Source organism: Capsicum annuum, chromosome 6 (genome assembly GCF_002878395.1).
Source record: "Capsicum annuum cultivar UCD-10X-F1 chromosome 6, UCD10Xv1.1, whole genome shotgun sequence".
NCBI classification, from domain to species: domain Eukaryota; kingdom Viridiplantae; phylum Streptophyta; class Magnoliopsida; order Solanales; family Solanaceae; genus Capsicum; species Capsicum annuum.
This window is the reverse complement of record NC_061116.1, coordinates 130,153,201-130,180,451: the sequence shown is the minus strand read 5'-3', so window position 1 is coordinate 130,180,451 and position 27,251 is coordinate 130,153,201. Positions and strand designations below refer to the sequence as shown.

Below are 27,251 nucleotides of genomic sequence, written 5' to 3'. Positions count from 1 at the left end.
CTTTTCTGGCTCATCGACTAAGAACTCAAACCATATGCCATCGGCAACCTGGTGCACTAAAGCTTCCGCTATGCGCAGGGTCCGGGGAAAGGCCCCACCACAAGGGTGTATTGTACGCAGTCTTACCTTGCATTTCTGTCAAAGGCTATTTCCAAGGCTTGAACCCGTGACCTCCTGGTCACGTGGCAGAAACTTTACCAGTTACTCCAAGGCTCCCCTTCAAAATATATGCCATCAATCAGGAAAAAAGGAATCAATTTTACATTTTGCCCTAACTAGTTATCTGGGTTAGAACGCTGATAAAAAGAATTAACTGGCTTAGGAGAAAACTTCCCATTTGAATTTCTGGGATGGAGTTCAGTTGTATTTCAGATGAGCTCACAGAAGTCAAGTCACTTTTTTTATCTTTCTGAAATATTAGTAACTATTTCTCACAGAAAATCTCTCTTTTCTTTTCTTCTATCCACCAATATTTTTCCTTTTTCACTGACAATCAGAATGGAACTTTCTTCCTTTTGTGGTCCTTAATTTCAATACATAATTGACACAAATAAAAAAAATAGCTGATGGAAAGCAATGGTATATCCAGACAACTTGCTTTCATGCAGCTTCATAAAGATGATTTTCCTAGTAAACACCAGTTAATGGATTGTTTAATGGCATCAAGTGAAGCCCATCGAATCCAAAATATGTGATTCTTTGATAGGATAGCACAGCAAAGAAAGTAGTGGAGTGAAAAATGTAACATATGGGCAATATTGAAGGCAATATTGAAGTTAAATCCTATCTTGGGCTAGAAAAGCGAGTAAAAGAAAAATGAAAAGACAAATGATGTTTCTTTGTTTGGAGGCATCATGGAAATTACACCCTTTACAGATAAAACAGGAAGAGACATTTCTTGTTTTTTTTCCGGAAAAGGCCCAAATATACCCCTCTATTATCAAAAATAGTTTAAATATATCCTATACTAGCATATCTAACTTAAATCCCAGGAAATAAGCAATATATATGTTTTGGCAGAATGGATGATAGTAGAAACTTCAATTACAGGACATTTAAGATCTCATCTGTCTTTGGTTCGATGCTTTGCGGCTCTTATTAATTCCTATTTGCTAGGTGTAAGAATGTATTCTAGTGTCGCATACATAAACCTTGTCTTATTGTAAGTGTGGTGCAACCTTAATAACTACTCCTAGTGATGTGCTTAGCTATATTCATATGCATATGCTTTTGGCCATTCATACCTTTGTTACTATCAAATTGTTTTGTATTTACCTTCGACTTTAGCAGAAATTCAGCGTGGATTAGAGCATTTACGTTTAAGAAAACTTTAGTACAAGCGGGTGTGGGCACTACAAGATGGAAGAATGAAACATCTTTTCATCTTTCGTCTAGCGCTGACTCAGTGGGTTTGTAAAGTGAATGGGTTGGGATGAACTAAATGTGTGGAGTTATAAAATAAATTGGATACTAAATTGGCATGAGTTATTGGTTTCAATGCTCGCCATGTTTTTGTCTGTTAAAAATAATGGTAAATCAGTATAAAAGTGTATAATGGGAGGGGTGTATTTGGACCGGAAATATTAACATGGGGTATATTTAAACTATTTTTGATAGTAGAGGGGTATATTTGGCCTTTCACATGTGTATGTATCACTGTGTGTGTGTGAGGATGTATATATAACACTTTGATCACCCTAAGCTATACTTATTTGCTACTCTTCTACTCTTCTGACCCAATTGTCAAAGGATGTTTCCTCTCACTCTTTTTCATCTGCTCATTAGAGGTCTTGGTCTATGTTAGAATATGAGTAGGAATAGGAATAATATACAAAATCCTACTTGAAAAAGGATTGTAATGTAGTGTCTATAAATAGAGCCTCAATGTAATAATTTATACACAACGATTCAATAATATTTTCTCCTATATTTCTCACATGATATCAGAGCAGATTTGGTGAGAAACTTATTGGGAAAAAACTCAATAAGACAGTTGTGCTTCAATTTCCGGCGATTGTCAAGTCTAATTTGAGCCCTCGTCTGTTTTATAAGTGTTGTGTGCGACAATCAACACTTCCACAAGGTGCGAAATATTCAGGCGAGCAAACCCCAGATCGGATCTCAGTTTTGGCGAACCACGAGTCGTCACGCGCTGTCGGGAGTCTCAGATCTGCAGGTCACGCGTCGGTGCGTGTTCCGGGCAGATTTCTTTTTCAATGAAGTCGCCCCTTCATTCTAAGGTTGTCCCTTCAGCTAATTCTTGATTCCAGCTAAGACAGTTGTGCTTCAAATTCCGGCAATTGTCAAGTCTAATTTGAGCCATCGTCTGTTTTATAAGTGTTGTGTGCGACAATCAACACTTCCACGAGGTGCGAAATACTCAGGCAAGCAAACCCCAGATCGGATCTCAGTTTTGGCGATCCACGAGTCGTCACGCGCTGTCGGGAGTCTCAGATCTGCAGGTCACGCGTCGGCGCGTGTTCCGGACAGATTTCTTTTTCAATGAAGTCGCCCTTTCATTCTAAGGCTGTCCCTTCAACTAATTCTTGATTCCAGCAAATCTCCGACAATCAAATTCAATTTTTTACGGTGACCCAACTTGTTTGCTCAATTTAATCCTATGCTTAAATCTAAACCCTTAATGAGGAGATCAGAAAATCAAACGTCACAGTCCATGAAGAATCGACGAGGGGAAGGTCGATTTGGAAGATCTCGACCTAGTGTACTTGTTGTAAAAGGCTTGGACATACTCGTGATATATGTTATTCTCGACCTAAGTGTAGTTATTGTAATAGGCTTGAATATACTCGTGGAATATGTTATTCCTTGCATGGTCTACCACCTAAAAATGCCCATGTTGCTCAGTCTAACACCACAGGTGATCAACGAGTGTATTTATCTGACAAAGAATATCATGAGTATCTTCCGTATCGAGTAAGTAAGCATACATCTCCACCAATAGTATCAACTGCACAATCTCCTACCTTTGGATCATCGGTTGTGGACCCAAGTGCTTCTGATCATATTTCGGGTAACAAGTCACTTTTTTCTGATATTGTTTATATTAGAATATAAGTAGGAGAAGGAATAATATATTGAATCCCACTTGAAAAAGGATTATAATGTAGTGTCCTACTTGAAAAGGAATGGAATGTAGTATCTATAAATAAGCTCTCATTGTAATAATGTGGATAAAACGATTCAATAATATTCTTCTCTTATATTTTTCACATGGTATCAGAGCCTCTACAATCTTGATAGAGAATCGAAGAGCTTCCACTGCCGGCAGGCGGCTATAACCCATATATGTCACTCGTCCAGCCAATGATCATGTTCGCAAAAGTCCCCTACTTTCTCATATCTAATTTGTGTAGCACCATGCATCTTTCTGGTGACTACTTTCTCATATCAGATTTGCGTAGCACCGTGCATCTCTCCGGACTACTCAAATTTTAATTTGCGTAGTACCGTGCATCTTTTCGAACGACTTTCTCATATCTGAGTTGCATAGCATTATGCGTCTTTCCGGTGACTCATTCGATCTAATTTGCATAGTTTCATGCATCTTTATGATGACTCCTCAGATCTGATTTGAGTAGGGTCATGCCATCATTCCGACCTTACCCATATAAGTTTTTTTTTCAGCAGGGTCATGCCATCATTCCAAACCTACCGATATATTCTCTTTTTCAGTAGGGTCATGTCGATATTCTAATCCTACCCTTATAATTTCTCTTTTTCAGTAGGGTTGTGTCGTCATTCCGACTCTACCCATATAATTTTTATTTCTCAGTAAGATCATGTCGTCATTCTGACCTACCCATATAATTCTTTTCTCAGTAAGATGGTGTCATAATTTTGACTGTACCCATATAATTTTTTCTCAAATAGTGACCACTTTTCAGCCATCAAATCTAATAATCTGGTGCGTGAGTATGTTTCGACCAGTTCTTCGATGACTATCTTGTTCAAGATCTACTTATCTCTTGATTTCGAGATGACCCATATATTTTACACCAGTTTTCGACAATTTTACAGTGACACGACTTTCTGGCAATGTTTACTACTTTTCAGATTACTTTTTCTGTTTGTTCCATTTCAGTTGAGGTCTCCCAGACATCCAAAGCAATCCTTATCAGTTTTCTTACAGATATCTTCACCAAGTCCCTCACTGATCCTCTTATTAATTACATTTATAACAAGTTTGGTACATATGTATTTTATGCACCAGCTTGAGAGAAAATGTTAGAATACGAGTAGAAACAGGAATAACATCTAGAATCCTACTGGAAAGGGATTGTAATGTAATGTCCTATTAAGAAAATAATTGGAATAAAGTGTCTATAAATAGGGCCTCAATGTAATAATATAGTTACAACAATTCAATAATATTTTTCTCCTATATTTCTCTCATGATATCAGAGCCTACGATTTAAAGGTCCAATGATTTGATGAGACGAGATTAAAGATGAGTTTAAAGCGATTTCAAATCAAGTTCCAACCAGTTTGACAATAATGATGATTTTGTCTAGCTACATGTGGAGAAGAAGTTTTAAGCATATTTCAACATTCCTGTTGCCTACATCTTTAAAAATAAAATAAAATATTAATTTTTAACCCACTTTTAACCATAATATTTTAATCTTATTTTTAATCATGGCAAGCAACAATGATGAAGATTATGTGAAGTTCATGCATATGAAGAAGGAGGATAAGTGAAGAAAATCAATCCTAAAAGGAAAGATTTGTTAGGGTTTTGTCTTGATTTTCTTATTAAATTTAAGTTTTACTTTTCATAAAAGGAAAATAAAACTAATATCATAATTACTTTTACTTTTCCTAAAATAAAAATATAAAACTCCTCCATATTTGGCTAACCTCCTTCTTGGAAGAAAGGTTTTGAAACTCTATAAATAGAAGACCCCTCTCCTCATACAAGATCACAATAGCATGCACAATGTAATCATTAAATAGTTTTGTTTAGGGGGAGATTATCTCCCAATAGGTTTTATAGTTTTCAATATTAGTTTTTCATATGTAGGTTGTTTGACCAAATCATATTAATAATATATTTTTTAGTATATTTTTTGTCATTTGAATTATCACCTTTATGGTTTGCAAACTTTAATCTTGTGCATTGCCCTCTCGATTTTGAACCCAACAAGTGGTATTAGAGTCAAGTTGGATGCACCAGCGTGAGGGGAGTGTTAGAATATGAGTAGGAGAAGGAATAGCATATTGAATTCTACTTGAAAAAGAATTATAATGTAGTGTCCTACTTGAAAAGGAATTGGAACATAGTGTCTATAAATAGGCTCTCATTATAATAATGTCGATAAAACGATTCAATAATATTCTTCTCTTATATTTCTCACAGTTTATTCAAAATCTCTTCATGCTATTACTTTAGCCAATGGGATTCAAACAAAACCAGAAGGAGTTGAACAAGCCAAACCCCTTTCTTTTGTCACTCTAGACTCTATTCTTTATGTCCCTGGTTGTCCTTTTAATCTTGCATTTGTTAGTCGTTTGGCACGTGCCTTTCATTGTAGTATAACTTTTTTATTTTTTTCAAATGCACGACCGTAGTATAGGACAAACGATTGGCACAGGACATGAATCACAAGGCTTTTACCATCTTACCTCTTCAAATTCCTTCACACCATACCCTATTACAAACCCTTCAGAACTTATTCACAAACGTTTGGGACATCCAAGTCTGTCCAAGCTACAGAAGATGGTGTCTAGTTTGTCTAATTTATCCACATAAGATTGTGAGTCGTGTCAATTTGGGAAACACACTCGTGCTACATTTTCACATAGAATTGAGTCGTTCAGAATCTATTTTCTCATTAGTTCATTCTGATATTTGGGGCCCTACTAGAGTCAGTTCACTCTTAGGATTTCATTACTTTGTTAGTTTAATTGATGATTTTTCACGATGCACTTGGGTTTTCCTCGTTACTTTGTTAATTTAATTGATGATTTTTCACGATGCACTTGGGTTTTCCTCATGAAAGATCATTCTATATTCAAAAGTTTTTGTGCTGAAATACAAAATCAATTTGGTGTTTCTATTCGTACTTTCTGTAGTGATAATGCCTTAGAATACTTATCCCTCCTAGTTTCAGGAGTTTATGACTCACCAAGGAATTTTTCACCAGACATCATGTCCATACACTCCTCAGCAGAACGATATAGCAGAAAGAAAAAATAGGCATCTCACTGAGACTGCTTGCACTCTCCTTACTTCCACTGCGTTTTGGGGGCGATGCAAACCTCGCATCTTGCTAGCTCATTAATAAAATGCCATCATCTTCGATTCAGAATCAGATTCCCCATTCCATACTATTTCCTCAGTCACATCTCTACTTTATCCCCCTCGTGTTTTTGGGAGCACGTGTTTTGTTCATAACTTAGCCCCAGGAAAAGATAAATCGTGCTCTCAAATGTGTCTTTCTAGGTTACTCTCGAGTTCAAAAAGGGTATTGATGTTATTCGTCTGATCTGGGTTGCTACCTTATGTCCGCCGATGTCACATTCTTTGAATCACAACCTTACTATACATCTTCTGATCATCTTGATATATTTGAGGACTGATGCATGATGCATGAACATGCATGATGCATGAACTGAGCTGAATTTGCAAATTACATGGATGCAAACAAAATTACCTCTTGGAATAAACATATTCATGAGACTCTGGATAGTATGACAAGATGGAAAGATGAAAAATCATAGGAACTTGTCAATCTGACTGCTAGACTGGTCTATACCTACAGTTAGGGGTGGCAAACGAGTGGGTTGAGTCGGATATGGGCGGGTTAAAAGTGGGTCATGTGAAAATGGAACCCAACCCATATTTGATTATGGATAAAATGGATAAACCCAATGGATAATATGGATATCTATATTATCCGTTACTTCTTATTATGTAAAGACAAAAGTATTCTTATATTACAAGAAAAACTACATGACTTAGCAAACATAAATTTTTAATTATTTAATTTAGCCTAAGTTTTGATTAATTACAATCCATAGGCTCTCTTGCTAATTAAATACACTCCATAACCTCTCTTTTACTTCTCCCTTAACTTTCTCTTTTTCTCTTTCTTTTTTTTTTTACTTTTCCAGCAATTTTTCTTTTTTTTTTTCCTTTTCCTTTTTTTTTTCATTTTTTCTTTTTTGTTCTCATTTTTTCTTTTCCATTTTTTGTTTTTTCTTTATTTTTTGTCATTTTGTAACTTTTTTTGTATTTTCTTTTTCATTTTGCTTTGTTCATTTATTCTTTTTTGTCATTTTTTTGTATTTTCTCTTATTTTTTTGGTGTATTTTATATTTATTTGTATCATACTATATACTTCAAATAAATTTATTATTTGTATTTGAATAGTTTAAATGTAAATATTTATAATTTATTATTTGTATTTGTACACAAACAAGTGTATGAATTTATTGTATTTGTTTAAGTCTAAAATATACAAATATGCATGCATCATTTATACAAATGTATCGTTAGTATTTGTATGTCAAATTTATCATTTGTATTGGTATATAAACAAGTACCATTTGTATTTGTATAGTTCAAGTAGTATAAACATGTATTATATTTGATACAATTATATCAATAAAAATAAAAAATATAAATGATAGCATGACTATAAAATAAAAATACAAATGCAATTATATCAATAAATATAAAAATATAAATAGTAGCGTGAACTATAAAATAAAAATACTCATACAAGTGCACACTATAAAATACAAACACAATTGTATCAATGAATATAAAAATATAAATGATGGTGCACATAAAAATACAATAAGCGATTGTGGTATTTTTTGTTCGACGTAAGTAATATTTTTCAAAAGTACAAAAAAATTAAAAAAGAAAAAGAAGAAAGAAAAAAATACAAAAAAAAAAGAATAAAGAGGAATAGAAGCTAGATATAGAAGAGAGAGGGAAAAAAGTGAAAGAAAGAAACAAAAATAAAAATAGAAAAAAAATCAAATTAGAAAAAAAAAGAAACAAACAAAAATAAAAATAGAAAAAAAAACAAATTAAAAAAAAAAAAAAAAGGGGAGAAAAAGAAAAAATATAAAAAGAAAAATTAAAAAAGGAGAAAATAAGAAAAAAGAGAAATAGAAATTAACGATAAAAGAGAGAAAAAAAAACGAAAAGAAAGAAACGAAAAAGGAAAAAGAAAAAAAATAGAAAAAAAAAAAAAAAAGAGAGAGAGAAAAGGGTGGTTCAAATAATTTAAATGAAAAAAGTCAATTTATAAAAAAAAGAAGTTCAAATTTTTTTAAAAAAAGTTATGAAAATAAAAATTTTAAAAATGAAAAATATTTTCTATTTTTTAAAAAAAAAATATTTTTGAAAAAAAATCTCTTCATTCCAAACACACCCTTAATAAGTATATGGTAGACATTACTACATCTCCACACGTCATACTTTAATTTTAAAAAAAAAAGAAGTTCAAAAAAAAATTTAAAAAGTTATGAAAATAAAAATTGAAAAAATGAAAAATATTTTCTATTTTCTGTAAAAAAAAGTTTTTGAAAAAAAATTTATTCATTCCATACAACCCTTAATAAGTATACTTTAAACATTGCTACATCTCCACACATGTTATACTTGAGAGTATAATTAGTGGATACCCACGGGTTATCCATATTTTAGAATGGATAATATAGGTTGACCCATCTTTGACCCACTATTAAATGGGTTGGATACCCAACTCATTTAACATGGATAAAATGGGCGGATAACCATATAATTTATCTATTTTGCCACCCCTACCTACAGTCTTACCCACATCAACCTTTGAGGAATCTACAGTTACTTCTACATCTCCAGCTGCAGTGCCACCACTTTTGACTTATCACCCCAATGATTCATGCCATGAGCCTGAAGCTTCCCCTACTGCGGACTTGCCTCATCCTAGCCAATCAGTTGCACTTCAAAAAGGTATAAGATCCATTTGTAATGTTAACCCACATTATACTTTCTTGAGTTATCATCGTTTATTCCACCCCAGATGAAGCACTTTCCCATTCAGAATGGAAACAGGCTATGATTGATGAGATGTCTGTTTTATATACGAGTAGTACTTGGGAGCTTGTTTCTAAATTTACTTTTGGTTGTCGTTGGATTTATGCAGTCAAAGTTGATCCAGATAGTCAGATTGATCGGCTTAAGTCCCGCCTTGTTGCTAAAGGATATACACAGATATTTGGGCTTGACTATAGTGACACTTTCTCTCCAGTGGCTAAAATAGCATTTGCCGGTCTTTTCTATCTATGGCAATCGTTCGTCATTGGCCTCTTTATCAGTTGGACATCAAGAATATTTTTCTGTATGGTGATCTTGAGGAAGGAGTCTATATGGAGCAACCACCTAGTTTGTAGCTCAGGGGAGCCTAGTAGCCTTGTATGTCCATTGCGCAGGTCACTCTATGGATTAAAACAGTCCCATCGAGCTTGGTTCGAGAAGTTTAGCACAGTAATTCAGGAGTTTGGCATGATTCATAGTGAAGTTGATCGTTCAGTATTTTATCGCCATTCTGAACCAAATATGTGTATTTATCGTTTACGTTGACGATATCATTATCAACGGCAATGATCAAGATGGTAACACTAATTTGAAGCAACATCTCTTTCAGCATTTTCAAACTAAATACCTCGGCAGACTAAAATATTTCTAGGTGTCGAGGTTGCTCAGTCCAGATCAGGTATTGTTATTTCTAAATGCAAGTATGTCTTAAGACATTCTTGAGGAGACAGAAGTGATGGGATGTAGACCCATTGACACTCCTATGCATCCAAATGCTACACTTCTACTAATGACAGGGGAGCCACTCAGTGATCCTGGAAGGTATAGGCAGTTGGTTGGAACATTGAATTATCACAGTTGCTAGAGCTGACATCTCTTTTCCTGCGAGCATTGTAAGTCAATTGTTGACTTCCCCCTGTGATAATCATTGGGACATAGTTGTTCGTATCTGCGATATATAAAGTCATCTCCAAGTAACGGACTACTCTTCAAGGATCGAGGTCATGAGTATATCATTGGATATACAGATGCTAACTGGGCAGGATCACTTTCTGATAGACGTTCTATATCCAGATATTGCGTTTTAGTAGGAGGTAATTTGGTGTCCTGGAATAGTAAGAAACAGACTGTGGTTGCTCGATCTAGTGCAGAAGCAAAATATCGCGCAATGGTTGCAGCAACTTGTGAGCTAGTTTGGATCAAACAGTTGCTAAGAGAACTAAAATTTGAAGAAACCGATAAGAGGAAATTTGCATGTGATAATCAAGCAGCCCGTCATATTGCATCTAATCCAGTGTATCATGAGGACTGAGCACATAGAGACCGATTATCACTTTGTCAGAGAAGATATTCTCCGGAGATGATATTACAGAATTTATGAAGTCAAGTGATCAACTTGCAGATATCTTCACCAAGTCACTCACTAGTCCTCGTATTAATTACATATGACTTGTATGCACCAGCTTGAAGGGAAGTGTTACAATATGAGTAGGAATAGGAATAGGAATAGGAATAGTAAGGGGTGTTACAATATGAATAGGAATAGTATACAAAATCCTACTTGAAAAAGGATTGTAATGTAGCTTCTATAAATAGGGTCTCAATGTAATAATTTAGATACAACAATTCAATAATATTTTTCTCCTATATTTCTCACAGTCTAGAAGTGAATGCATATAAGACTGTATGTACCTCCCTGAAATAGTAAATTGCCCTCTCCTGCTACTTGGCAACTATAAGTGAAAAAGATCGAAAGGATATTCACTTTGGTGGGGGAGAAGTATGACTTCCTCCTTGAACAATAAATATGGCTTTCGGAATGATTATGTTTGATTTAAAACAAGATGCTGAAGGGGAGCCTTGGAGTAACTGGTAAAGTTGTTGCCATGTGACCATGAGGTCACGGCCCACAGGTTCAAGCCTTGGAAACGGCCTCTGGCAGAAATGCAAGGTAAGGCTACGCACAATACACCCTTGTGGTGGGGCCCTTCCCGGAACCCTGCGCATAGCGGGAGCTTTAGTGCATCGGGCTGCCCTTTTTAAAAGAAAAAAAACAAGAAGCTAAGAACATAAGCTCTTGGTAATTCGGATTAATAAGTATAACTGACCAAGATAGTATGTCAATAAACCACGCAGCGAGACTACATCAACCGATTACCTTCTTGGAACATTGATCAGGAGATGGACATTCACCAGAATGACATGTTTCAGGGCAGAGGTGCGTACAATTACGTAATCTTCTGCACATTTGGCATCCAAACAAAAAAGGGTTCACCAAGGTCAGTTAGGGAGTTTCAGATGCATTGCAAATGCACATAAGTCAGTTTTTTTTCAAGCCTAAAGGGGAAGGGGGTTGCGCAAAGAAGTTGATAGGCCTAATCACCTCTATAGCTATCAAGGTGTATACCTCTTCTGCTTTTGATCATATACGAAGAAATATAGTCTACCTATCAAGACATTGAAATAATAGCTTTTGCATATCCTAGATTAGAAGGAAAAGCAAGTAAGTTTATGAACTACCTATGGCATGGTCCTCCACATGAACGAACAGTCAGCTGCTCTTTTGCTGACAGGCTGTTGTAGTATATGCACTCAAAGACATGAACCATGGAACCACAGTGACAAGAACGCTTTATCAGTGCTTTGCAAGGGGGACATGCTCCAGGATGACAAGGCAGGGGACACGGATGAGGACAAGCAGGTTCCTGCTCCTTAATAAGGATCAATAAAAGTATAAAGTAAATACCTGAATTTACAAACTATAAAGTGCCAACTTATAAAGGAGTGCACCATCAAAATGATAGAGCCAGCATATATGTCATGGAAAGTATTGATTGTTGAATTAGGCCCCAAAGAAAAACCTCGTAAGACTAACAAATGAGATGGACAGAAAAACTATTTATACCTGTTGGCAAGGAAGAGTGCACTTTTCACAGGTCTCGGCTCTTCTACTCCTATCTGATTTTGAAGTACTAGTAACCAAGGTATGGCAAACTTTTGTGCAGTAGTGATTTCCACAAGCAAGAAGATTTCCACACAAATTGTCACAGGAAAATATTGCCTTGTCTGAGCAGACCATCTGAAATGAGAAAGAGCTCATATGAATTCTTGTTGGCAAGTAAATATGTGATGAGTTGAGGATAATATAATTCCCACCATTCTTTCTGCTCCAACATGATTACCCAAACAAGACCTCCAAACAAGTTGTGGGCATGGGGGACATGATGAACCAGGAGTAGGCTCAATTTGATTGTTCAGTCTCCTTTTCTTTGGTTTCAATGTGAACTCTGGAAGTGGAGGAGGTGTAGGGCCATGGCACCTGCTTACAATAAACGAACAACAAAGATTCAGTGAATGAATCAGTATACGTTAGTAGATACCCCGAAATGTTATAAAGGTAAACCTCAATTCACACTTGTGCCCACAAGGATATCCTTCATCACAAAGTAAACGGCATGGTGGGCAAGCTCCATAGTGACACCTATGTGACTAGAGAAATTAGTGCATATGTTAGGCTCCACGTTAAACAGTATTTTATTTCATGCAAGTTGGATTAAGATTGAGGCATCAAGTGATGTCCCTGCTAATAATATTCATATAAGGACAACTAAAGATGTTCATATTATAACCCACTACATGGTATGTAGAACATGCAACAAATACAACCTTGCAATTAGAAGCATGCCTGCATAAACGACCCACACGACATGATTTACGACATTTTGGAGGTTTTTGTTCAGCTTCTGCACCACAAGGAACCTGACAAAAGCGAACAATATTAGCAGAAACAATTTAGCAAGATTCTTCACAAAAGGATTCATGATATTAGAACCATACCTATAAATACTGAACTAACATTTTCTAGTTGGTACTCTAAGGCCTTCTTTCTTTTGTTTTCTTTTTTGACTAGTAGATACGGTAAGCATCTTAAGATATGCACTATAAGTAAGCAATTTCTTTTGGGATAAAATATACATTTCTTTGTATTATTTTACTATATTTCTTTTGGGATAAATTCCAGCAAAGAAAGTAATTTTTCATTCTTTCATATAATAGGCAATTTCACTTCTCTTTTCTTTTGATAAAGTAATAAATTTTATGAAATGTTTGGGAAAAAAACATGTCCATACAAGTACACCAAAAAATAGTAATCCTACAAAAAGAGATTGGTTTCTACGAACAATACTCAATATAATATACATAGGAATCTTACGGTGCACCAAAAAGATAAAAGGAACTAGATACTATCCTGAACTGAACAAAATTCATCTATGGGATATTTTTTAGTTTTTTTTAATGAAGAGAGACTTCATGAAAAAGGCATCAAGAAAGAGAGAGAGAGTGTCTGCTCTCATACAAAAACTAGTTTACCACTAAAGGGAAAACACAATCCAAAAGGTGATCACAGCTAGATACATTGCCTGATTGAGCGAACTAAATAAATTAATTGTGAGTGCATGAATTGGAGTTGAGACCCCATCAAAATATTTCTGATTTCTTTCATTCCAAATGCACCAAAAATTGTAGCATGCATCATTAACCACGTTTTTTCATGAAATACCAACCTTGGATGAACACCAGCTTTCATATGCTTCCTTGATACGGTTAGGCATGACCTGAGCTAGTAATAAATTAGAAAAAAACACTCTACATATCTCTTGCTACTGTACATGTCGGAAAAGGTGTGTCAAACTTTCAGACTCCAGCTGAAACATGCAACACCTGTTCTCTATCTGAATGATCCTTCTACTAAGGTTATCTTGAGTTAGGCAAGCTTCATATAAGGCCATCCAGCTGAAACAAGTCACTATAGTGAATGTCCATGGCCCAGTGTCTATCAACTGCTTGTTGGATCAGAGTTGTGAGTACCCCTTCTTCACAATGGATGTCCGCCTTTTAAGTCCCACCGTCGCAACTTATCTCTCATTTGAGGATTAACGTCACTAGTTGCTAGTTTGTCAAGTAGTTCCATTAGCTCATTCAACCCTCGGTCTTGAATGTTTCTTCTGAGTTGCAAGTCCCATGTATTGTGTTGCCAGCTCTGTTGAATATTGCAGTTTTAATTAGTTGACATATGTTTGGAAATTTATCTTTCGATGCCACTGTTCCTAACATTTGTCCTTTCAAAGTAATCTGCATGCTTTATTTTCGAACTTGAGAGTAGAGTTGACATGGGATTCCAAAGAAAGTTTAGAGATGTGCTTTCATGTCCCCTGCCATCAATACCGATCACTGGTGCACCATTTGCTCAATTCACCATATTTTTTCTTTAAATACTGCTTTCCACAGCCCAGGATTATCCAGGTTATAACCCCGGTGTCATTCCAGTAGCATACTCTTGTTATGTAGTGCCAAGTCTTTTATGCCCAATCCCCCATCTTCCTTTGGAAGTATTATGCTTGGCCATTTAACCAGGTGGGATTTATGACTTCGATTATTGTCTTCCCATAAGAATGCTCTCCTGATCTGGTCCTGGCTCTTTTGCACGCTAACTCGAACTTCTCAATTACTCCATTCCTTGTGATTTGCGTCTTGCACCCAAAGGGAAACCTAGGTAAGTTTTGAGAAATGACCCCATATTGCAACTCATTATCTCAGCCAAATCTTCCGGTTCATGGACTGCATTATCAGGGAAAATAGTGTTTATTGACAAGCTTTTTGAGAACTATGATCTGATATGACCAGTTTAGCTGGTCAAATGCTTTATCTATGTTGAATAAAAGACCGGAGTGTCCAAATTTCAAGTTCCAAAGCAATGAAACATTTATAATCTGCCTTGATTTGTTAAACGCATTTTGGTGATTAGCTTTCCTATCACACCCTTTAGTCATTCAGCTAGGGTCTTGGAAGCAATTTTATAAACATTACCAATCAAACTAATTGGTTTATAGTCCCTCAGTACTACCACTGATTTCTTTGTGCGTTAAGAGCTATAAATGTAGCATTACAAGACCTGACAATATGACCTGTTTGATGAAAGTGCTGAAGAGCTCCCATTATGTTTTTGCTATATCACCTTATGCATTTTGAAAAAAAATATCATTGCGCATCTGACCTGGAGCTTTGTCAGGAACACTTATTTGATGGCTCCTAAAATTTCAACCTCCTCAAAAGGTCTGTGCAGCCAATATTTCATCATTTTTTTTTGGATTGCTAACTTCATCTATGATTGATGCAACATTCTCAAATGACGTCATTGGTCTCCAGGTCTCATTTTCTGTATACAGTTGTCAGTAGGAACTTAGAATATCTCTCCTTGTGAGATCCTCATCTTCAGTTATATCATCTCCCATTTTTAGTCTATGAATACAACTTGATCTCCTGTTTGAGTTAGCAATCCTCTAAAAAAGTTAAGCATTTCTATCTCCTTTAAGCCATAGGCACCTTGACTTATTGTCAAAAAGACACTTCTGTTTTAGCAATCTGTTGGACCTCCTTTGGTTTTTGTTTTGCTTCAAGGGATTGTGGTCTACTTGTCTTGGATTGCTGCAGTGATATAGTAAGTCCTCCAATACTAACTTCTTTGATCCTAACTTTCCCATTTTTCCCTCATTTCAGGTTGTAAGGTCTTTTTATAATAGATTTAGCTTTTGCAATAGGATGAAATCAGGATTGCCATTAACTTCATAATTTTGCCACCATGCCTTAATCCTCTTGATAAATCCATCTATATTCAGTCACATATTTTCATACACTTACCTTCCCCAAACCCCACTTGGTGGGAATATACTGGGTATGTGGTTGTTGTTGTTGTTGTTGAAGGATTAGAATTCTTATCCTCTAGCATATTAGTAATATGATCCGATGAGACTTTAGAGATAACTAACTGCTTTATCTTCCTGAAAGTATCATTCCCCTCTGATGAGATCAAAAATCTGTCAATTTCTCTTCTCCCCCCTGTCCATGTGAAATGAGTCCCCTCCGGTGATAGATCTACTAGAAGATCTTGGATCAGACCTGAGAATCCCCTCATTGCCCTGGATCTTCTCACACAATTCAGTCCTTCACTTTCAAATCTGCATACATTAAAGTCCCACCTATCACCATCTGATCAGCCCAGTTTCCTTTGACAACCCCCTGTTCATGCCAAAATTATTCCTTTTCCGGGTTAGTGTGTGGACCATATCCCCAGCAGAGCCCCAATTGAATTTCTCCGTAATGTTCCCAACATACTTGAAATGGAATGTGTCCCCTGTTGTATTTCAATGCAATTCCATTGTCTATATATATCTCACAAAATTATTATTCACCCTGCCCCTAATACCAATGGCCTTGAGATCTGCAAAATTTATGTTGAGATTTGTTAATTCCATACTTCAATTAGTTTCTTGTAGGTTCTTAAGAGTCCCACATCGAAAAAGGGATGGGCAATTGGTCTCCTTGTATGGACTTGGACAATCCTCCCCTCATGAGCTAGCTTTTGGCGTTGAGTTAAGCCCAAGATCCATTTCATTTCAAGGTGTTAGAGTCAGACCCATCCCAATTCTTTGTTCACCGATGTTGGGACCCCATATTATATTGTCCACACTCCAGTTAACGAGGCATGGGTGTGCGGGGAGTGTTAAGAGCCCCACATCGAAAAAGGGACAGGCAATTTGTCTCCTTATATGGACTTGGAAAATCCGCCCCTCATTAGCTAGCTTTTTGGGTTGAGTTAGGCTCAAGATCCATTCCTTTACATGGTATCAGAGTCACACCCATCCCAATTCTTTCTTCACCGATGTTGGGCCCCCATATTATGTTGTTCACGCTCCAGTTTACAAAATCTGGACGTGCAGAGGAGTGTTAAGAATCCCACATTGAAAAAGGGATAGACAAGTGGTCTCCTTATATGGACTTGGACAATTCTCCCCTTATGATCTAACTTTTGAGGTTAAGCTAGGCCCAAGATCCATTTCTTATGGGATAGACAAGTAGTCTCCTTATATGGACTTGGACAATCCACTCCTCATGATCTAGCTTTTGGGGTTAAGTTAGGCCCAAAATTCATTTCTTTACACAGGCACAATGTCTTGTTTCCATTTATTGATTAGTGAGTTGATATTTGATAATACTACGTTTTGGAATGTCGTTCAACCCCTTAATTTTCCATTGATTATTATAACTCTCATCCTAAAAAGGTAGTATTTCCTTCCCCTTACCTTTTTTATCCTTCTTCCCCTCTTCTTCTTTATGTATCTCGTCCCGTTTTTGTTTTTCACCCCTTCATTTGATTTTTGTTCCTTCGTTTTGAGTTGAAGTTGTCTTCTTTATTCTATTCCTAATATTCATATCCATAATTTCATGTTCAAACCCATTCACATTAACCCCAAATGCCTTGCATGCTTTCTTCCAGACTAATTTAGTCCACTTCGATGCTCCTAAGACTGTAAGACTCCGTGTCATCTGATCATCTAAGTCGTGGCATGAAAGAGCATGATGATTGCTAAAAGAAAGGGAAGAAAACTCAGAATCTAATTCGCCTACTTATGGGAATACGCAAGCAATTAGTGATGGTAGAATCAGGGTGGGCTGAAGCATAAAGCCACTAATTTAGTGGCTTTAGGCCCCAAATATATTAAATCCCCAAAATTATACCTATTATATATATAAAATTTCCAAAATTATATATTTATTATTAGTGATAAATTTTTTTTTTAATTGTTCGTAGTCAATTTTTTGCCAATCATTACACATATATTTTCAAAGTTAATGCCACTTTTAAAAAAATAAGGTTTATGTAATTACAAGTGAAAGGTATCGGCAATTAAATTTTAATTACTTCGTACCCTTCTTTTGAGAAGGTAACAATTTGTATATATTTATGAATACAACACCACATATTTACAAGTGAAATAAGAAAAGAAAACATGCCCCATAAACGTAACCAAAAACAAGGGTGTCTATCATTGAAGCAATATCTTTTATGCATCTCTTGTTAGTCCAAAACCAGAAAAGTCCAAAGCAGTTCAACTTGTCCTCTGAACTCAATTGTTAATGCCTTTGAAACATCTGGAATTTCTCTTTCCAGATTGTCCACCAAATGCAGGTTGAGGCAATCTTCCAACTATCTGTGTGTCAATCCTGTACCTGCTTCTTCCCCGCTGAGCAAGACCTCAATAATCTTTCTTGGCATTGTCCAAACAGTACCTCTGAGACTAATGAAGATCGTCCATAGCATGTTTGTGATCCTACAGTTTAGGAATAAATGGCCGACTCTCTCAGCTTCTTCACCAAACATGTAGCACTTTGAGCAGAAGTTGATTTTCCTCTAGCTAAGGATGTCATGTCTCGGCACCGCTTCCCAGGCTATCAACCAGTTAAAACATGCTACCTAGTAGGGTATTTTAACTTCCCAAATGTTCTTCCATGGCCCATTGTCCATCTGTTGAAGGTCTCTATTGAATAGCTTATAAGTTAAAACTAACTCTGAAGCATCCTCTACTGTCTACTTTCTAACTCTGAAGCATCCTCTACTGTCTACTTTCCACCAAAGCCAACCAGGACCTTCCTTTGTGCCTTTGAATTCTTCCAGAGTTCTGAACAACTGTACTAATGTATCCACTTCCCAAGCACTGAGGTTTCTTCACCAAGCTCCATCTAATGTTTTCTGTTGCTTAGATCCAGGCCGTATATGTTTGGAAAGAGATCTTTCAGGCAAGGATTGGCAAGCCAGTTATCCTTCCAGAAAGATGTTTTGCAACCATTAACTATCCTAAGAGAGGTGTGAGCATTGATTAGAGGCCAAAGTGTTCTTATGGATCTCCATAAGCTCACTCCATAAGGGGAATTTACTTCCTTTTTCATCCACATGTTATCTCACCATATATAGCTCTTATTATGTCCACCCAGTAAACTTGAGGTTCCTGAGAATATCCCCACAACCATTTCAATTTGAGTACTATCCTTGATGGTTAGCCCAACTTGTTTCTTCGCATGCATCACCTTGCACAGTTTAACTAATGGAACCCCTTTTCCTCCTTGTTTCCACTCCACAAAAAATCCCTCTTAATATCATCAATCCTCTAGATAACCCCATCTGGAATGGGGAATAAAGACATCATATATACTTGCAGTGCATCAAGCACTGAATTAATGAGAGTGACCTTGCCCCCCAAAGATAAGTATTGAGCTTTCACCCTGTCTGTTTTTTTCACACTTCTCAATTACTAGTCCCAAATTTCCTTAGATTTAGATTTGGCTCCCAGAGACATCCCTAAATATAAAGTTGGTAGTGTACCTACATCTCCTCCCAAGACCAGAGTCAAAAGTTCCATATTAGGCACCGTGTTAATAGGATAAAAATGACTCTTTCTCCTGTTGATGTGTAGCCCCGACATGCCCTCAGACAGAACCAAAATATTCCTAAGTACTCTGCATTGACTCTCCTTAATTACTCTTACTTTTCACACTCCTCAATTATTGAGTACCAAATTTCCTCAGATTTAGATTCGGCTCCCAGAGGCATTCCTATTATTTTGGATTTTGGTTTAACTAAAAGTTTTAGCTATTAAATCTTTCTTTATTTGATCTAGACAGGAACTCCTAGCATTTAAGAAATTAAGATTGAAACTTTTCTAAAAGGAAGCTTAATGATAATAGTGACAAGTGTCTTCAGTAAATCATTTCTGACAGTGGGCCCAAAAGTTTTGGAAGAACAGCATGTTTAAGCAATCTCGGATAGGAGCTTTGTCACCATGGAATTGCTTTAAAGAAACTAAAACATCATCCTCGGGACGGCGTTTGCATTCAGTTTCTTTGAAATTCTGTCGGCACCACCAACTTGTATCCTCTCCATTGTGGTCCCCTTTCTTCATCTCTAGTGAAATAGTTTTTCATAGATGCTCAATAAATGTTCCTTAATCTGGTTTGCATCTTCTATTGACTACCATTCACTTTAAATTTGTCAATGTTATTATATCTTTTATGAGCATTGGACATTTTGTGAAAACACTTAGTATTCTCATCGCCATCTTCTATCCAAAAGCATTTAAACTCTTGTCTCCATGATTTCTCCTCCGTTCAAGCAACTTCCTCCGGTCTCCTGAGAAGGGGCTCTTTACCTAATCACATTGCACTTCATCTACTGAAGAATGATCCAGTTCTTCGACCTCCTTGGTACCATTTTACGTCGTTCTTGAGGAGTTTCAGCTTCTTGGAAGTATTGAGTCTGGCCTGCTCTGGATCGCGTAAGAGTTCCACCATTTGTCTACCATTTCATTGAAATCTATCCAAATGATCAAAGACCAGTCGCTCAAGGAATAAATGAAAATATCTGACATGTAGGTTGTATTCGGTACAAAGGAAAACATTTTTCCGAAAATGTTTTCTTATTTTCTCATGTTCGTTTGGTTAAAACTTCTTGAAGATACGGACAATGACTTCCTTGAAAAAAGTAGGGAAAACAAGTGGTATTATTTCCTCCTACTCTCACAACCATCCACCCCACCACCAAATGTCACACCACGCCCAACCCACCACTCCAACCACCCCCACCCATCATCCTACCTTCTACGCATTCTCATTGTTTTGTGCTAGACGTATACAAATTATTTTAGGATCATATTTTTGACTTGCGTACCGAACATAAGAAAATAAGTAAGCGACCATATGTTTTCTTGGAAAATATTCTCAATGGAAAACATTTTCCTCCATACTGAGCACACCCGTAATGACATGAAATATCAAAATACTTTTTACTTATCCAGAATTACAAACTACGTGGACCTAGTAATCACCCATCAGCCAATATGAATAGACAAATTCAGAATCACTAGGCACAAGAAAGAAGTCAAAGCAAAAATAAAGTTCTAAAATGCTTTGTAGATTGTGCTGTTAAAACTTTGAAGGATGGTAAAGAAGAGTATGGGTGTTCAACTACTGTAAAAGAATTCCAAGAGAATTCAAAAAACAGAAATTGGCAGTAGTGAGAAGCAAAATGAGAAGAGTGATAGTGCCATCAGATAGAGAATTTACAAGTTGACATGTTTTAATGGAGCAAGTATGGACATGAAGATAACTTCCTCGCTGTCAAATCATCTGACAAGATGAAAGCGGATAGAATAGGAGGCTGATGGAGGTCTCATTTCTACATAGGTAACTTGTCATGCTTTAAGTATTGGTGATTGCTTTTGGTGCATGCCGTAGAACATCCAATAATAAGCACCTGTTCACCATAAGTCACTAGGTGCATCATGTTATATCATATGTGATTGAGAGTTGAGACCACAACTTATCCAACTAGCGAGAGGAATATAAACAAGTGTAGGTAAAGAAAAATATAAGTAAGCACCATGAGTTGCAACCTATAAATAGATAAATCATAAATGTTCATTCGTAGGCTCTTTCTTCATCTGCCAAGCTAGATGATTCAGATGTTCCAAGCATAAGGATTTCAGAGTAAAAAGCTCAATGATGTCGTTGACTCATCATAAAATACTGGTGAGGCCACCCAGTATAAAACAACGTTCAGCACACAGAGTGAAATTCCTAAGGAACGGACAAAACTCTCTCACTTCTATTTGGTTAACCGGTAGAACAGGAAACAGAGATAGAGTAGACACAACCATCTCTTCCATTATAACAAATATAAAACTCTAAGGGATCGTTTGGTAGAGTGTACAAGAATAATGCAAAATATGGTGTATTAGTAATGCTTGTGTTTGTTATGCTTGCATTAGTTATGTTTGTATTTTTCTTATGCAGTGTTTGGTTCGATGTATTCAAAAAAACATGAATTACATAATTTCTTAAAAAAAAAAAAATTCTTTACATAATACCCTCAATATATATGTTGGAAAGGATGCGGAAATTTTTTTGAGGGGTGATAGGGTCTTTAAGCATGTTAATGCATGCATTAGATCCATTGCATTACTAATGCCATGGATTTTGAGGTATTATTAATACACACCTCAATACACAATAGAGTGTATAACTAATGTTTGCATTAGTTATACATAGGATAAAAAGGTATACCAAACAAGGTACTACTAATACACATTAAACTAATGCATGCATTAACATTTCAATACACTCTACCAAACGACCCCTAAGGGGTCATTTGGTAGAGTGTATAAGAATAATGTAAAATATGGTGTGTTAGTAGTAATGCTTGTGTTAGTTATGCTTGCATTAGTTATACTTGTATTTTTCTTATGCAGTGTTTGGTTTGATGTATTAAAAATAACATGAATTAAATAATTTCTAAAATAAAAAAAAAAATTTTAGAAAAATATCCTTCATATATATGTTGAAAAGGATGTGAAATTTTTTTTGAGGGATAATAGTGTCTTTAATCATGTTAATGCATGTATTGGATCCATTGCATTGCTAATACCATGGATTTTGAGGTATTATTAATACACACCTCAATACACAATAGAGTGTATAACTAGTGCAAGCATTAGCTATACATAGGGTGCAAAAATATACCAAACAGGGTATTAGTAATACACATTAAACTAATGCATGCATTAGTTTTCCAATACACTACCAAACGACCCCTAAAGAAATTTATTAATGTACACATAGTAGCTGAAGTCCTACCTCAAAATGTGTCTCCCCGCACAAACATGAAATTGGGACCATTACTGGGCATGGTGCACAAGAGCCTCTGCAGTAACCAAAGGAAATTTGTCATGTTTTATTCAAATATGGATGCAGGCATACAAGATCAAGGACTGTCACACAGTCATCCGAATATCAGAACTGGAGTATTAAGCTCATAGGAGTTTTTTGTTTGCAGATCACAACTAAAGTATCACTACTTTAAATTACAAGTGACCTACATATATGAACTGTTCACTTTTCCTAAATATCCTGAGGTGTTCAGTTCAGCAGGCAGCAGTATCAACAAACCATAGGTGCCAAAATTCATTGTAGCAAGATAAATTATTAACTCACCCCAAGTATCTTTCTTTTAAAATGACGATGGTGGTGGGCCAACTTTTTATTTTGATAAGGTAAAGGTTTATACAAGTACCAAGAAGGTACCAAAATTAAAGGTTACAAAAGACTGTTGGGTATATCCATACAGTCAACTACAGCATCTCCCTAGCAACTCCAAAAAGTCCATATATTGATCTACTATATATGAACTACTTTTACACCAACAAAAAAAACTGTGTAAACACTTGCTTTTAACTCTAGAAATATGAACTTTTTGCCCTCCAAAACAAGCCTTGTTTCTGTCTAACCAAATAGTCCAGAATATGCACAAAGGTATAGTTCTCTATATTTGCTTCAAAGCTTTATGCATTCTCTGCTGCCAACTCTCCAACAATTCCTTCACACTCCGAGGCATGATCCAACAAATTCCACATATACTGAAAAAAAATTCCCAACACTGTCCGGCTATTTTGCAGTGCATAAGAAGGTGACTCCACCTCTTCTTCACATAAGTAACATCTATTACTTACTGTAAAGCCCCTTTTCTGTAGATTATCCTGAGTTAGGCATGCAGAGCATGCTGCTATCCAACTAAAACAAGCTACCTTTGAAGGATCTTTAGTTCTCCAGATCCCTTTCCATGGCCAACTAGTATCCCAGAATCCTGATTGCTTCATTAGAAGACTGTAACACTTTTTTACTGAAAATGACCCATCTTTACTATCTATCCATACTAAAGAATCCCCTTACTCTAATCAATGTGAGAATTATCCAACTGAAGGAGTAATTGACAAAAATCTTCAATTTCCCAATCATTTAGATTTCTTCAAAAATTCATTTGCCATCCAGTGTCGGAATAAAAATCAGCTACAACTCAATCTTTGTTATTGCAACAACTGAATAAAAGAGGAAATTTTTGTTCCAAGCATTCATCGTCAATCCATAAATCAGACCAAAATCTAATTTTTGCTCCATTCCCAACCTCCAACTTGGTGAACTGTTTAAATTCGGCCCATAATTTGCAAATCCCATTCCTAACTCCCCATCTAATATATAAAATATTTGAAGGGGGATTCCAGCCTTGCCTACTACCATAAATTGCTTCAATTATTTTAATCCAAACTACTCTTTTATCCCTACTAAATCTCCAAAACCACTTAAACAACATGCTTTTATTATGCAATCTCAAGTTTGTAATTCCTAATCAAACCCCTTTCTTTCTTTTAGTGACCACTTGCCATCTAACTAAGTGAAATTTTTTGTTGCAACTGCTTCCTTCCCATAAAAATTTATTCCTCATAGAGACCATCTTTTCTTCAACTGCATAAGGCATAACAAATAGTAACATTAGATAGGAAGGCATGCTAGCTAAAACACTGTGAATCAATGTGAGTCTTCCTCCAAATGACAAATGTTGCTTCTTCCAGGGAGCCAATTTGTTGGCACACCTGTCCAAAACACCTTGCCAAATATTTTGGTCATTCCCTCTCACTCCCGATGGAAATCCAAGGTAAACTATAGGAAAATGTTCCACCTGGCACCCCAAAATGTCTGTTAATTCTCCTATACAATCATCAACATATATACTAAATATATTTCTCTTTGTCAGATTTACTTTCAATCCAGAAACAGCTTCAAAACTCAATAGGATTCCTCTACGATAAAGAAATTGTTCTTTCTCTGCCTCACAGAATAAAAGAGTGTCGTCCGCATATAAAATATGAGACATCACATTGTTACCATTTTTTCTGCCAATACTCAACCCCTTAATCCAACTTGTGCACAGCTCGACTATTCCATTGGGTTCCACCAGCAAAGGTATTGTATTAACTATGTCCACCAAAGGTCTGGGGAAGAAATCACCTAGTATTTTTCACCTCTACGGGAATTTGAACATGAAACCATGGTTCTCCTCCAACTTCACTAACAACTAGGCCACAGCTTTGGCGATACATCACACAAGTATCCTAAACTTCAAAACAGCTAGAGCTTATCCTCCAATAAATACATGTGAATGGTTTCTCATATTTACCGTATTCGTCCTTCTCATTTTAAAATTTGTAACGAATTTTGTTCCTAATATACAGAAATATGCAACAGTGACAATGCAAGTACACATATCTGATACATGTATATATGAGGATAGAGCTTCACAAAACGGTAGAGACTCTTTAATGTACGAAACCTACCAAATAAGTGAGTATATCAATAAGATAATATTTTTTCTTTAAGAGGAATAGCATAGAAATTATCTTCCATTTAATGTCGGTAAATTGCAACTCAGAAAGACATAAAGAAATATATCAGACCTGTGGCATGGAGCTGGACACTTGTGGTTCCTACAACGAAGCTTCCTGTCACACATCTGTCACTTGACAGATTAAGTACAAATTAGGAATAATAATAATTTACAAAATTATCAAAATATGAACAGACCTCAGAACAAGGTGGGCAATCCCCATCACAGCAGCGGCGTTTACAGGCATGTCTTCCACAGTCCCGCATTTTCTGACACTTCCTTTCACATGTCATGTCTTGGTAGCAAGGAACCTATTCTAAGTTCAATTTAATGTTGACAAACTTTGAAGCGAAAGATAATTATGAAAGTTAAAGTCAATTTATTCAAAAGAAATACAATTAAATCTTACCAGTTTCATAAAACTCCCGCACCTACATGATTTGGTAACGACCACCCTACAAGTTTCAATGCAGGGACCTCTGTGGCACCTTTCAGGGCACCTATGAAATCCACAGCTCAGCATTTTACCACATGTTGCTCCACATACTAAAACTGCAACGTCACAGGCAATCCCTTCATAAACTCTCTTCCCACAAGGGCAAGTCCTCTTCCCTTGAAGTGGACAATCTCCACAGTCACCCTCATGACAACCTTTCTCACACTTATGCCGCCCACACCCAAGTAACTTGTCACATGGATTTTCACACCTAAAGACCCTATCAAAACACTCTCTTTTCATCTCCACCTTCCCGCACTGACACTTAAACATGCCTTTAGCTTTACAAGGAGGGCAATCACCCTCATGGCAAATTTCACTGCACCTATGAGTGTTGCAATCCAACAAGTTTTTACAAATACCATTGCACGAGAAATTCTTAAAGCCACATCGTTTGACATCTTCCAAAGCCCCACAAAAACACTTGGATTTCACCAATTTAGGACAAGAGGGACACGGTCCAGGGTGGCACAACAATAAGCAATGGTGTCCACAATTGTACTTCAACGGCCTCCCACAAATTTCACCGCAAGAATGAGGTAAAACCCAAGGATCATGAGGTGGATCTGGAAGTTTTCCACAGAAACAGTAGTATGTTTTAGGGATCTGGGATTTAGGATACTCAATGCGGCATTTAGGGCAGTGCCATAGAAGGGAGCTTTCATTTGGAGTGGCAGCGCGCGTGGCGGCACGGGCGGCAGCCAAATTGGAGGATTGTACGGCCCACGATTGAATGCAGTGGAGATGAAAGACGGCGAAACAGAGAGAGGAACAGGACCATGTGGGATCAGAAGGACGGATTCTTTCAAGGCAAATGAGGCATGAGAGGGCACCCGAACGAGAAGAAGTAAGAAAAGCTTGGATTTTTATAAGATCATGTTTTTCGTTTTGCTGCTCACCCGAAAGTTCAAGGTACGACTTGAAGATGGTCGAAGACAGGTCGGAGTGATGGTGGCAATGGGAGGAGTCGGAATCCGAGTTGGACAGAGTTGGAGCAACGGTGGACGTCATTTTGGAAATTTACTAATTGGAGTTCTGAATCTTCAATGAGGTTCTTGACAGTTTCCTGGTTTTGAAATGTCGGACGTCAAACCAAACTTGCCATTTGTCCCTCTGTTCTTTCGTCAACTAGGAGGACTACTAAATTAATACTATATTTAAAATTTGCTAATTTTTTCAAAATATAAATTAACACATAATTCTAATCTCTATATATATACTAGTTTAGCATACGTGTCGTTAATTACTATAAAATGTATAAAAAAAAGAAAAATTAAAGAATTGCAATTGACTTTAAATAGATTTTTTTTTTTTTTTGAGGTTAATTGACTAAGAGGTATATTAAAAGAACAATTTGATGAAATTGTTGACGAGGTGTGAGACTTCTGATGAAATCTTCCTCTTCTACAATACAGAAGAACTTGATAAGATCTTCATCTTCCACTTCTACAAGAAATTATCTTCTTGCTTATTTGATTTTTCTTACAATCTTCAATTGATTTTCTGTTGTTTTTTGCAAATTCAGGTTTATGATAATTGACAATCAAAGTGGAATGAAGGGAGTATGACTTGTCATTGAATAATTCCTCAAAGAA

The 27,251-nt window shown here is 36.4% G+C and overlaps 1 protein-coding gene across 13 annotated transcripts in view; it reads right to left on the bottom strand.

Moving 5' to 3' along the window:
* The window catches only part of LOC107873289 (NF-X1-type zinc finger protein NFXL2), a 28,218-nt gene extending 1,429 nt beyond the window's left edge, over positions 1 to 26,789 (bottom strand). For 5 of the 13 annotated variants that reach the window (XR_007057175.1, XM_047414881.1, XM_047414889.1 and 2 more), the window contains exons 1-10: positions 25,570 to 26,789; positions 25,358 to 25,471; positions 25,231 to 25,286; positions 22,580 to 22,646; positions 12,722 to 12,814; positions 12,459 to 12,544; positions 12,212 to 12,374; positions 11,961 to 12,134; positions 11,576 to 11,766; positions 11,214 to 11,295 (exon numbers count right to left, since the gene is read on the bottom strand). Coding sequence is in view for 10 of the 13 variants with exons in the window: in XM_047414881.1 (XP_047270837.1) it covers positions 11,214 to 11,295; positions 11,576 to 11,766; positions 11,961 to 12,134; positions 12,212 to 12,374; positions 12,459 to 12,544; positions 12,722 to 12,814; positions 22,580 to 22,646; positions 25,231 to 25,286; positions 25,358 to 25,471; positions 25,570 to 26,667 (2,124 nt within the window). In the remaining 3 variants the exon portion in view is untranslated. The remainder of the gene's footprint in view (positions 1 to 11,213; positions 11,296 to 11,575; positions 11,767 to 11,960; positions 12,135 to 12,211; positions 12,375 to 12,458; positions 12,545 to 12,721; positions 12,815 to 22,579; positions 22,647 to 25,230; positions 25,287 to 25,357; positions 25,472 to 25,569) is intronic. The other 8 variants (XR_007057177.1, XM_047414882.1, XM_047414885.1 and 5 more) reach the window with 4 other exon arrangements.
* Positions 26,790 to 27,251: the final 462 nt, after the last annotated feature.